At 40.9% G+C, this 13,688-nt stretch overlaps 1 protein-coding gene across 2 annotated transcripts; it reads left to right on the top strand.

Annotated features, from left to right (window-relative positions):
* The first annotated feature begins 650 nt into the window (after positions 1-650).
* Positions 651-13,661, top strand: LOC138980238 (ketohexokinase-like). Of its 2 annotated transcripts, XM_070353085.1 has the most exons (7): positions 654-819; positions 1,089-1,211; positions 2,766-2,897; positions 7,719-7,800; positions 8,441-8,588; positions 12,345-12,459; positions 12,967-13,661. In XM_070353085.1, the coding sequence occupies exons 1-7, from the start codon at positions 689-691 to the stop codon at positions 13,229-13,231; spliced, it is 996 nt and encodes a 331-aa protein (XP_070209186.1). In that variant the 5' UTR covers positions 654-688; the 3' UTR covers positions 13,232-13,661. The 2 variants fall into 2 exon arrangements, with proteins under 2 accessions (XP_070209187.1, XP_070209186.1); XM_070353086.1 differs by lacking the exon at positions 2,766-2,897 and having other exon boundaries at positions 651-819.
* The last annotated feature ends 27 nt before the right edge of the window (positions 13,662-13,688 follow it).

Here is a 13,688-nt window from a genome sequence, read left to right as displayed (position 1 = left end):
GGATGAGGGGACTCAGGACTCAGGAATGTTTTATTTCAGGCCATAGCCCGTAAATAGGGTGATACACAATTACAAATAGAAATGCACAAAAAACATGCTAGGCGCACAGGCAATGTAAAACTGGAACTCCTCCACGCACTTGCACTCTCATGTGCACTGTACTGATTTATAATCACCCGCACCTACGCAAAGTAGAGTAATCACTGAGTGTTTGTGTGTCTGTTGGCATGGTCTCTTGCTTTCTCGATCTCTACCTTCTTCTCTGTGCGTGTCCGAAATGGTTTGTGTGTAGGTTTGTGTGTGTATGACGGTGTGTGTGAGAGTGAGAGAGTGTTGTCCTTCGCTGGGGGTATGCAAGTGCCACGACTGTGCCGAAGGCCGCATTGCATTTCTACTTTATACTTTTAAGGTTCTATCTTTTACTTTTTGTAATTCTTGTTTTTGTTTCTGAAAACCCTTACTGTCAAAGAAAAAGCATGTGATGTACAAATAAAATCACTGTCATTTAATAAAAAAAAATAAAAAAGAGATCTGCTTGTTCCTGGCGTATTCACTTTCAATCTGTTTGAGCTTTAGATTGAAGAGTAGATAAACATCCAGTCACAACGGTACACGCGTAACACGGTTACTTCCCTTGCTCGACTTCCTACTGAAGTCCAAGGGAAGTAACCCGTGTTAGTGAAAGAACATGGCCGCGGACATAGGAAGCGGCGATGAGACGAGTTTGTCGGATGACGTTTCCTTCCTGTGTGTTGGCCTCACAGTGGTCGACATGATCACAGTTGTGGGGAAATATCCGGAGGAAGACTCGGATCAAAGGTTCGACTTTAAAAGCGGCCTATTTGGCTCAACGGTAGCTCTTTCCTCAGTGATTTGAATAAGAATGAAAGGCCCCCAAGAGTGCAGTCCCTTGTACAGATGTAGCAGACGACTTTCGTTCACTTAGAGTGGGCGGGGGTGTGTGTGTCTCTCTTGAGAGTACTATTTTGTACACACACATGAAAACCAGATATATATATACACACAACTTGGAAAAAGCAGTGTACAAGGGAATAAGTTTTCATTTGCTAAATGCTTGTTTTTAACAGGGGAATAAGTTTTCGAAAACAAAGAGGAGGCAATGCTTCAAACGCCAGTACAGTACTTACGAGCCTTGGAAACACATGCCAGTATCTTGGTGTGTTACCGTCCACCTCTGATCCTGACTACAGGTAAATATCTCAGAGTTCTGTTTGAATGCTAGCTGTTTCAAAAATGAATCAAAAGTTGTTAAGAGTGGGTAGTGATTAGTTTGATTTTTCTCCTCTCTTTTATGTTTTGTGTGTGTCTTAAACCTGCTCTGATTCTTGGATAATATCTATAATGCAAAAATATTTCTTTTACATTGAACATAGGTTTTGTAATATTGTGTATTTATCTCTCTGAATGTGTAACATGCTCTTTTTGTTAATGATAGAAGAAAATACTAACCCTTTGCCTCTCGTGAAATGGGAAGTATCTCTGTCAAGTTCAAGCTTTAAAATGTACGTTGTTGCAAACTAACATTTGACGGCGAGTTTTCAGTAATTATAAACACTCAAACTTGAAAAGGAGCCTGGTAGAAATGGAAACACATATATACTGAACTCCAAAAGAAACGCAAGATTAAGAAATTTAATCTCATTCTTTGCCATTTCATTTTGACGAGATCGAATCGAACGAATTTCACGAAAATTGGTACAAAGCATCTTGAGGCAATGTTCTTTGATTGTCACTAACAAAAAAACATTACCGAAAGAAAGTTTTCACTGCCAGGCTCAGTAACGCGTGTGTCCCCCATTGGCGTTGACAAAGGCCTGACATCTGGCTCTCATGGAGCGCACCAGGCGGTTGACAGTGTTCCTGGAGGTTTCTGTAGCCGGGAGGAACTGTTGGCGCAGGTGCTGACGGTAGATGACCCGGTCCTGGCGAGCAGTAGTCACACGAGGTCGACCGCTTCTAGCGCCATTCCGGGTGCTGCCGCTGGCTTGGAATCGGGTCCACAGACGACAGATGGTCGAGGTTGCCACGCCCATGACATTTGCAATGGCAGCTGGGCGATTTCCAGCTTGCAATCGCCCGATTGCTCTCTCCCGGTCACTGGCGCTCAGTCTTGGCATGTTTCTACTGTACAAATGGCTGATTTCAGACAGTGGACGGAGACAGGTTTTTGTTCCTTGTGTGAGCTGAGTACTGTTAACGAAAAAAATCAGGTCTGGCAGCTTTTCTGTGGGCTACGCGAGCGAAAAACAGTCTCAATCTTCAGAACGCTGCAGAGAGCGCACTCTGGGCGCTGCACACATGATTTTCACAGGCTACGTGCAGGACACTATGCTAACTCATGCTCGTGCAGAAGTTTCCCCTGAAACCCACCTTTAGTGCATGAATTTTAACAAAACCTTAAATAACTCTTAACTTGCGTTTCTTTTGGAGTTCAGTATATATTATGCATTATTAGCATTGTGTATAGCAGAGATCCAATATTTGCATGTTGGTTCTTGTTGTTTTATATACTTTTTAATTGTTGTTTATTTTCTTGATCCAATAAACAAAGGGAAGTAAGCGCTCTAAAATGCATAGGACATGTGTATGATAAGAGTGAGAGTTATTCGGAACCATTCTCCTGGCACCTGAGAGAATAACAAGCATTGAAATGAACAAGCCCACCGAACGCTGAAAAAGAAGAAGAAATGATCGAACAAGCGACTTTCATCCTCAATAAATTTCTTGTTTATTTTCTTATTCAGGTGGCTGAAGGATGACTTTAACGGCCATGGAATCAAGACTGACCTCTGTGTGAACAGTGACCGCACCTGTCCTATGGCCAATGTGGTGGTCAGCAGGGACACTGGTAGTCGCACCATCATTTTCTGTGACAAGTTTGTATTTCCGGAAATAATGCCAAAAGAGAGATACAGCGTTACCCCACTTTTAAGACCCCCCCAATTTAAGACTCTCGCTTTTAAGACCTGATTTTCTGAGACTTTCTGCTCATAACCTCTAGTAATCTACCTCTATTTTTAGACTGCCTCCTTTTTACATTTAGTCAAGTTTTGACTAAATGTTTTAACGTAGAGGGGGGAATCGAGACGAGGGTTGTGGTGTATGTGTGTGTGTGTGTCTGTCTGTGTGTGTGTGTAGAGCGATTCAGACCAAACTACTGGACCGATCTTTATGAAATTTGACATGAGAGTTCCTGGGAATGATATCCCCGGACGTTTTTTTCTCTTTTTCGATAAATACCTTTGATGACGTCATATCCGGCTTTTTGTAAAAGTTGAGGCGGCACTGTCACACCCTAATTTTTCAATCAAATTGATTGAAATTTTGGCCCAGCAATCTTCGACGAAGGCCGGACTTCGGTATTGCATTTCAGCTTGGTGGCTTAAAAATTAATTAATGACTTTGGTCATTAAAAATCTGAAAATTGTTAAAAAAAATAAATGTTTTTAAAACGATCCAACTTTACATTTATCTTATTCTTCATCCTTTTTTGATTCCAAAAACATAAATATGTTATATTCGGATTAAAAACAAGCTCTGAAAATTAAAACATATAAAAATTATTATTAAAATAAAATTTCCGAAATCGATTTAAAAACAATTTCATTTTATTCCTTGTGAGTTCCTGATTCCAAAAACATAGATGTGATATGTTTGGATTAAAAACACGCTCAGAAAGTTAAAAAGAATAGAGATAAAGAAAAGCGTGCTATCCTTCTCAGCGCAACTACTACTCCGCTCTTCTTGTCAATTTCACTGCCTGTGCATCGAGCGGTGGACTGACGATGCTACGAGTATACGCTCTTGCTGTAAAAATGCAGTGAGTTCAGTTTCATTCTGTTAGTTCGACAGCTTGACTAAATGTTGTAATTTCGCCTTACGCGACTTGTTTAGACCTGTTTTTCTGAGACTTTCTGCTCATAACCTCTACAGTAATCTACCTCTATATTTAGACTCCCTCCTGCTCATAACCTCTAGTAATCTACCTCTATTTTTAGACTCCCTCCTGCTCATAACCTCTAGTAATCTACCTCTATTTTTAGACTCCCTCCTGCTCATAACCTCTAGTAATCTACCTCTATTTTTAGACTCCCTCCTGCTCATAACCTCTAGTAAACTACCTCTATTTTTAGACTCACTCCTTTTTTAGACCTGATGTTTTTAGACTTTCTGCTCATAACCTCTAGTACTCTACCTCTATTTTTAGACTCCCTCCTTTTTACATTTAGTCAAGTTTTAACATAGAGGGGGAATTGAGACGAGGGTCGTGGTGTATGTGTGTGTCTGTGTGTCTGTGCGCATGTGTGTGTAGAGCGATTCAGACGAAACTACTGGACCGATCTTTATGAAATTTTACATGAGAGTTCCTGGGTATGAAATCCCCAGATGTTTTTTTCATTTTTTCGATAAATGTCTTTTATGACGTCATATCCGGCTTTTTGTAAAAGTTGAGGCGGCACTGTCACACCTTCATTTTTCAATCAAATTGATTGAAATTTTGGCCAAGCAATCTTCGACGAAGGCCGGATTTCGGTATTGCATTTCAGCATGGAGGCTTAAAAATTAATTCATGACTTTGGTCATTAAAAATCTGAAAATTGTAATTAAAATTATTTGTTTTATAAAACGATCCAAATTTACGTTCATCTTATTCTTCATCATTTTCTGATTCCAAAAACATATAAATATGTTATATTTGGATTAAAAACAAGCTCTGAAAATTAAAAATATAATAATTATGATTAAAATTAAATTTCCGAAATCGTTTTAAAAACAATTTCATCTTATTCCTTGTCGGTTCCTGATTCCAAAAACATATAGATATGATATGTTTGGATTAAAAACACGCTCAGAAAGTTAAAACGAAGAGAGGTACAGTAAAGCGTGCTAAACAGGCTCGTCACTTTCACTGCCTTTTGCACTAGCGGCGGACTACGGTCATTGTGAAAAAATGCAGTGCGTTCAGTTTCATTCTGTGAGTTCCACAGCTTGACTAAATGTAGTAATTTCGCCTTACGCGACTTCTTTAGACCTGTCATAAAACGAGGGTTTGACTGTAGAGATATAGCTGAGCCTCTCCTTTGCCCGTAGTACATATTTTTAAGTACAAAATCTGACATTTGATCTATTTCAGAGCCTTCTTAACTTGACTGGGATAAGCGCAAATGTAAATAGTGTTAAACACCCCCCACGGGTTAGGGGGAAGAATTTACCCGATGCTCCCTAGCATGTCGTAAGAGGCGACTAACGGATTCTGTTTCTCCTTTTACCCTTGTTAAGTGTTTCTTGTATAGAATATAGTCAATGTTTGTAAAGATTTTAGTCAAGCAGTATGTAAGAAATGTTAAGTCCTTTGTACTGGAAACTTGCATTCTCCCAGTATGGTAATATATTGTACTACGTTGCAAGCCCCTGGAGCAATTTTTTTATTAGTGCTTTTGTGAACAAGAAACAATTAACTAGTGGCTCTATCCCATCTCCCCCCCTTCCCCCGTCGCGATATAACCTTCGTGATTGAAAACGACGTTAAACACCAAATAAACAAACAAACAAACAAACAAACAAATAGTGTTAAACACAAAGACCACCACATGAACTGAGAAAGGAAACAAAATTTAATTGCATGGCCCCGATTAGCCAACTAGGTTGAAGTTACGTAAAACTAACAACCTACCAACGGACTCTGGTTGAAGTCAATCATCAATCAATAGGAAGCTTATATAGCGCGTATTCCATGGGTACAGTTCTAAGCGCTTGTCGAAGAGTTGTCAACACAGGACTAACAAAGAAACTAACATCTACAGACGGACATGAACCCTATCACACACCAGCAAACCCTAATAAACATACAACAAACAATTGTTTAAATAACAATGTACACATCAATAACTAGGTCCAAACAAAATAATATTAAGCACAAAGAAAACACATCTCACAGAGCACAGCACAAGAATGTCTTTTGGGGCACAACACATCACGTCGAACATGAAAGTCACAGCCAGCTACGGGAAGAACTGGGTCTTCAACCTACTCTTGAACGCGTCAAGAGAGGGGCTCTGGCGAAGCTCAAGCGGCAGGGAGTTCCAGACGGAGGGGCCCACGGAGGGGAATGCACGCTGATCGCGACCAGCACATGCGAGTTTCGAGCGAGGGATGTGAAGGCGGAGTGGGTCAGCAGCAGAACGAAGGGGACAGTCGGAGGGCTGGGTGTACAGGTCCAGGGAGGATTGAAGGTACTCGGGAGCAGAGTCGTTGAGACACTTGTAGACCAGAGTGGACAGTCTGTAGGAGATTCGGGTGTTGACAGGGAGCCAGTGCAAGGAGCGAAGTAGGGGGGTGATGTGGTCTCGCTTCGTCTTCCTCAACGTCAGCCTGGCAGCAGCTTTCTGGACTCGTTGTAGGCCATGAATGGATGAGGCGGGGAGGCCAGCCAGAAGGGAGTTGCAGTAGTCCAGACGACTAAAGATGAGGGTGACAACCAGCTTGACACAGGCGTTGTGGGTGAGGTAGCGACGGATGGAGGTGATGCGTCGTAGGTGGAAAAAGCAGGTCTTGATGATGAAGGAGATGTGTGTGACTGCATGGAGAGAGTGGAGTCGAGAAAGACGCCAAGGCTCTTGACAGCAGGGGAGAATGGAACAGTCGCGTCATCCAGCTAGAGGTCAGTCACAGTGAGAGAAGCAATCTTCTGTCGTCTTCCAACGAGAAGGGCCTCCGTCTTCTCACTGTTCAGCTTCAACTTGTTCTCAGTCATCCAGTTCTTGATGTCAGTGAAACAACTGGAGATGGATCCAAGGAAAGGCGCCGAGGCTGGAGACCAGATTGTCCGAGGGTCGAGTGACAATCCAATCCAGGATGTGGCCACGGGAGTGGGAGGGAAAAGGAACGACCTGGTCCACACTGTAGCTGTCCAACAGCGCACGGGCCCGCTTGGTGTCAGCGTTGGCAGGGCAGTCCCAGTGGATGTTAAAGTCACCGAGGACTATAGCGCTGTGGGACGTCACGTTGTAGTGGTCACGGTCGAGGGCTTGGGAGAACTCGTCGAAGAAAGTAGAGTCCTTCAGCTTGTTCTTGGTGTTAGGGGGAGGGCGATATATACACAGGAAGGTGAGGGTGGTGGCGGTGGCGACCGTCATCTCCACGGCTTCGAAGGTGGTGTGGGGGAAGGGGAGGCTGTCCGAGACGCTTCAGCATGCATTTGGTCCTAGGTTGAGAGTAAATGGCATACTATACACTATTTTCACACACAACTATCTTTGTCTGTGTCATGTTTAACACATTTATGAGATGGGATAAGGTTTCAGGTGTGTGTGTGTGGGTGTGTGTACATACTAGAGAGAAAGAGAGATTTTTCATTCATATTGTTTCATTTTTGTATGAATAGTCTGTTCTGAGTGCTCTTCTCCTGAAGTTGTCAAGAATGTTTGTATTTTCTGTCAAATATTCAATTCTCCATCAAATCGCAATGTACAAAACATGGAAAAAATTGAAGACTCAGATTCTATCTATTCCAAAAACATACAGCTAGACTGCCAACGTTCTAAAATTAATGTGTATTTTTTTGTCTTAAATTTAACGTTCCAATAACAATACAATGCTTGTTTTTTTTGTTTTTTTGTTTTTTTAATTCAGATTTTTTTCTGAATATATATGATACTCAAATTAAAGAATCAAAAGCCTTGTTTCCTTTATGTCAGTGGACAGCCAGAGTTGAGCTTGCAACAGTTCATGAGTAATGCAGGGAAGAGCCTCCACTGTTTTACCTGGATTCATTTTGAAGTTAGTACACCCTGTGAATTTTAATTAAGCCTTCACAAAAGAGCGTCAGGGTTCTCGCTGAAGAAAAAGAAAAATCTCTGAAATTGTAGTAAGGGTTCAGAATTTTTTAAAATTTACATTCATGCAATCTGGCACATGTCTCAGCAATTTCATATTCTGATGGCATATTAATCCATTCATGCGTTGAAGTACAAAATCAGAAAAGCCAAACAAAATGTTATTAAGATGATAACTGTACTGGCCATGAAAATGCGAGGCGGAAGCAAGCATATTCACTTTCTGTTAACACTGTGATCTGTTTCCTTGTTCCGTAGACATAGCTATATCTAAATATAGGTCCCTACCCGCTGCTTGTTCTCTTTTAAAGCTAAGTCATATGCATAACACTTTCAACATTCGACAGATTAATCTTGTTTGATAGAGCAAAAAGTTTGTTGTCTGTTCCTGAAAACTTTGCTGCTGTACATTATCTATTGGTCTTGATACATGATAAAGACATGCATGCATGTACCTTTGCTAATCTTGGACATTTGTGAATTTTGACAGGATGAAAAAAAAAAATTTATCTTTTTGTGGAGTTTTTTGTTGTTGTTGTTGACATGTATAGGCTTTACATGACAGAATAAATATTATGTTTCAGCTGCGTCCTAATGTTGAGGACTATCTACACATGTTGGAAACAGTTGAAGAATACAGGACCAAAACTGCACAGCGGACTGGAAAAGAGCCACACACTGTCACACCTTATGTATCCGTAGAGATTGAGAAGCCAGAACTCAGCAATCCGGGTAGGGTAATTGAACTGTCATAAGGCCAAAAAAAAAAAAATTGTCTGTTTCTAGTCACCCGACCGACCCTAAATTTCGGCGCCGACCCTAAACTTTTTTTTTCCATTTTTGGCTCACGTAAGTGTAGCCTATGCGATGATAAACTTTGTCTGTCTGTGCGTGCGTATGTATGTATGTATGTGTGTATGTCTGTGGTAGAAACTTTAACATTTCCGAGTCTATGGATTACGTCAGTCTCGGTCAAAAGTGTTCGACGTGTGTGATAGAAACTATTTGAAGACGTCACATTATGACGTAAGAGGGTTAGACGTCACGCAAAGGAATTACTGAAAGTCTCGGTCATTGTTATTGTGAGCGGGCCGAGACTTCTTGGCAGATCCAGGGTCTCGCTTTCTCACGCCGTATAAACGGTTGCACCGACTGAAAGCCGCGGGACCGGTTGCATCGACTAAAAGCCGCGGGATCAGGACAAGCGAGGTGAGTTTCTCCACAAAATTACAAATCTCTTCTCTTAATTAGTAGATTATCACATAACTTTTGTTTACACTTTGAACTTAGGTGTTGTAGCATCACATCATCGATTTTTTTCATTGATTGCATTTACGTGGGAATGTTGAACTGTGATTATTTACACTTGTTCAAGCGCATTTTTGTAAATTTTGACTTTCAACCTTCACCACTAAAAATCAAGCTTTCGGACAAAGCTACAGACAATTAAAATGTAATCAATGATTATTTATTGACCATTGGGTTAAATTTTATTAGCTAATGTTACATAGTTACTTCATATTTTACGGATATGCAAGGACATTAAACAGTTTGACGGTTGTACACCACGGAAAATCCTTGTACAGACCGGTTGTGCGCCACGGTAGTCATCGGTTGTGCGCCGTGGAAGTAATTGAAAGTTGAAAAGGTTTACTTTAAAGGCTGAAAAATCGCTTCTGAACATTGTACAACAAACATCATGCCATGTAATGGTGTACAGTGGCCAGCAAAAGTATCGCACCAAATGGGAAGAACGGAAATGACTAAAATTGCTTTGAACGAATCGGGAAATTACCTCACATTTTAACGGTCCTAATTAGATATGTAAGAACTCTTCATTTGCTAACAGATTTGGTATCACAAGAAAGAGGGGACTTTCGTCTTTACTATGTTAAAAATTCATGATTGTAGTATACTTGATTGTATTAAAAAGACCGTTTGAAAAGTGTCTAAATTGTCAGACCTTTCCTCTCTTGCTATGTGGTGCAATACTTTTGCCGGCCACTGTACAGGTGGTTTGACCCGGATAGTGTACAGTCCCAATAGTTTCATGGAGACACGCACTTTTTTTTTAGGATGGTACTCGCACTCTGATATTTCTCATTTTCTATGGCAGATGGAGTCCGGCCTCTGAAATCACCTGTCCACTGCATAAACCATGGATGCGAATCAGCCCTGCTTCGTGTGCTGGTATTGTTCTGAAAAATGTGAAGAATTCATCACCGCTATTGATCATGCTTTGTCATTACACCCCACTGAAAATGTGAAGCTTCGCATTCTTCGGCTTGACGATAAAGCCGGGGTATTCAGATATTGTTCAAAAGACTTCGAAGTAATTCCAAAGACAGTAGCAGAGGGATACCACATTGTTGGCCATAAGAATGAAACTATCACAATAGAATGCAAAGCCGACGAATGCAAAACTGGCGAATGCAAAGCGGACGAGAACAAAACGGACGAACCAGCATCAAATTCGGACAGTGATGAATCAACTGGGGTTTCTCGTCATGGGTATGCATGTGCTGACTCAGCAGTCGGGCACAAGCAAAACTCTTGCCGCATTTGCTGCAGACAAGAAGTCTTGGTTTTGTCTTACAATTGTGGCGTGTGAGGTTCCGTTTGCTTTGGAAATACTTGTTGCATTTTTTGCATCTGTGTGGCTTTATGCCTTGATGACCAATATAGTGGCTGTGAAATTCAGTAATGTTCATGAAAGCTTTATCACATACCCCGCACGTGTATCTTGATCCCGTTTGAAAGCCGTGTTCTTGTCTCCTGTGTTCTGTTAGACCAGAAGCATATTTGTAACTTTTGCCACACTCTTGACACAGATGACGCTTGCCTAAACTCCCAGGCGGCTTTGATGGTGTTGATGTCCTTGTGGGTGGACCTATGGTCTGAGCTTGCCCTTGTGAAAGAACAGCGTCCACAGCTTCCACCATCTCTTCGCTAACATCAAGATAGCTATCCGTCGTGATACCAGAGATCTCCATTCTGCAACCTCTCTGCCGGGATCGGTGGGGGGTGGTAGCCCGCTATCGTGGGGGTTGGGGGTTGCAGAGAAGCAAAATTTGGAGTTATCGGATCGTACAAAAACGCACAGAACATCGGCAATAAAGGTGGTGGGGGACTATAACAACATAACAAAAGAAGAGCTGAGACATTCACCAAATATAACTTGATATTACTGGCAAATTTAGAAGGACAATGTCCCATGGTGCACAACCGCTGGCAATCAAATATTGTCGCGACGTGCAACCATGCTCTTCCGTGGTGTGCAACCGTCAAACGTTTGGTGTCTTTACATATCCGTAAAATATGAAGTAACCATGTAACATTAGCTAATAAAATTCAACCCAATGGTCAATAAATAATCATTGATTACATCTTAATTGTCTGTAGGTTTGTCCGAAAGCTTGATTTTTGGTGGTGAAGGTTGAAAGTCAAAATTTACAAAAATGCGCTTTAACAAGTGTAAATAATCACAGTTCAACATTCACACGTAAATGCAATCAATGAAAAAAATCCATGATGTGATGCTACAATACCTAAGTTCAAAGTGTAAACAAAAGTTATATGATAATCTACTAATTAAGAGAAGAGATTTGTAATTTTGTGGAGAAACTCACCTCGCTTGTCCTGATCCCGCGGCTTTTAGTCGATGCAACCGGTCCCGCGGCTTTCAGTCGGTGCAACCGTTTATACGGCGTGTTTCTTGCATAGTTTCACCTATGCTTACTGTGTGTGTGTGTGTGTGTGTGTGTGTGTGTGTGTGTATGTGTGACGGAGTGATTGAGTTTGTGTTACTGTTTGTCGATTTCTTACGTGAGCCTTGAAGGCTTCGCCTCTTGTTTTTGTTGGTGGTAAAGGACAGGGTGAGAAAATGTGAACAAAAACGTGTGAAAACGAAAGTCCGCTGACGATTTGTAAATGTGTTGAGTGTCTTGTCTCTATGTATAGTGAATCCAGTCTCTTTGCGCGATTTTTAAAGTTAGTTTTATTGGTCTACATTTGGGGGAAAAAAAAAATTAAAAAAAAAATCCCTACCTACCGACCCTATTTTTTCTAGCCATGTTACCAGAAACAGACAATTTTTTTTTTTGCCTAAGTTGTTTGTAAAGTTAGATAAAAAAAATATATATTTCACATCTAGAGTGTATTTTTTTTCTTAATCAAGACCCTCACAAAATGCATTAATCTGTTGTTGAAGAATGTGCAACTGTGAAGACTCAAAGAGGAGTCGGGCACAGAAAATGGGTAACAATCTTACATTCTCATGAAATTTAGTGACTTCCGATTCTATAATAATTATAGAAAAGTTCTGGAATAGTCATGAATTTATATTCTAGAAGTTTCTTGAATTATGTTGTAATGTACCATGCCAATGACAGTGTCTTGTTCAAACGTTTTGTCTTTTTTTCCCCCAGTGTCGAGTTTTTTTCATGAAACCATCATTATTTAATTACCTATAATGTACACAATTGACAGAGCGAGCGATGATGTTAGCAGACGTGATCTTCATCAGTAAGGACTGGGCACGTTGCAAGGGCTGGGAAGACATGACGACTGCTGTCAGTTCTGCAAGTCGGTGGTGCAGACCACAGTAAGTTACACAACTCCTCTTATTTTCAGCTGGCAGCACATGAGAATTTGTTTTATCGTTAGAAATCAGCTAAATACAAACTGAAGAGAAAGCCCTACAATCATGTCCTGCTGAAGACCATTATGATTTTGTTTCAAACACAGTGGAACCCTCTTTAAAGACTACCTTGTTCACATTACGCCATTGTTTATTTATTTGTTTATAAAGTTAGTCCTTCCGAAAGTGGTCGATGGGAGGGTCCTCAATATGTTGTTTGAGGATTGCATGAAGTCTCAATCAAAAATTCTAAATAGTTTCAGAGATACAGACTTTAGTGAGGCTCGTGAACGACCCAGAAAGCACGGGGAAGGTCAACAACAAAAGCTTTACTTATGAAACTGATGGCAGTATCCACATTTAGCCCTGTGGGCTTAGTTGTGACATTGAATGTGTCTCTAAATGTTCACGCTTCTTTTAGTATGTGACGTCACTTCCGCAGGGCAATATATCTGGTGTTTTTTGTTGTAGCTGCACAGTGATCTGCCCCTGGGCTGAAGAGGGCGCTGCAGCATGGTGTAATAATGAGGTTGTGACAAGCACTGCAAGTCCACCTGGTGAAGTCATCGACACGCTAGGAGCAGGTGACACCTTTGTGGCTGGATTTCTTCACACCATTGCACGTCACAAAACTGTCAGTGAATCATTAAACTTTGCATGCAAGCTGGCTGCCGCCAAATGCACAATAGACGGTTTTAAGGGGCTGCAAGGTTTAGTGAAAATTGAAGTAAGGTGACCAAGCAATCGCATGCAGACAGGGGATTCTTTTTTATTTGAAATGACTAAAAGTGAGTAATACTGGGGTCAATACTGGGTGTTTATTGCTGATTTGACTACCAAAAACCCAAAACCACTTCAGCTTGGGATGTCAAGTTTTGGAAAATTTTATGTCACACATGTATTGATTGAAGTAGTTACATGTATAACGGATTCTATATATATGCTTCCAGGAACACACAAACCATGCGATTTGTTTTGAGTATTAAGAACAGCATTGAATTAGTGAAAACAACGATGAAGAAAAAAGTACAGTGAAGATGATGCATGGGTATGGGTGTGTGTGAATGGACATACATGTAACTCCACATTTTTCCAGTTTTATGTGCTAATGATGAGTTACTCATGATCTAAGGGCTTGTTTGGTGTAAATAAATGAACGTTCCACACATTAACCCCTTGAGTGTGAAAGTATT

The sequence above is a fragment of the Littorina saxatilis genome, linkage group LG11 (genome assembly GCF_037325665.1).
Source record: "Littorina saxatilis isolate snail1 linkage group LG11, US_GU_Lsax_2.0, whole genome shotgun sequence".
Classification (NCBI taxonomy): domain Eukaryota; kingdom Metazoa; phylum Mollusca; class Gastropoda; order Littorinimorpha; family Littorinidae; genus Littorina; species Littorina saxatilis.
This window is presented reverse-complemented; position numbering and strand designations above follow the sequence as displayed.

Excerpts from the sequence above, each read along its gene's own strand:
- LOC138980238 (XM_070353085.1), top strand. The coding sequence starts at position 689 with ATGGCCGCGGACATAGGAAGCGGCGATGAGACGAGTTTGTCGGATGAC. Across the intron at positions 820-1,088 it reads GAGGAAGACTCGGATCAAAG|GGGAATAAGTTTTCGAAAAC; the intron begins GTTCGACTTTAA and ends TGTTTTTAACAG. Across the intron at positions 12,460-12,966 it reads AGTCGGTGGTGCAGACCACA|CTGCACAGTGATCTGCCCCT; the intron begins GTAAGTTACACA and ends TTTTTGTTGTAG.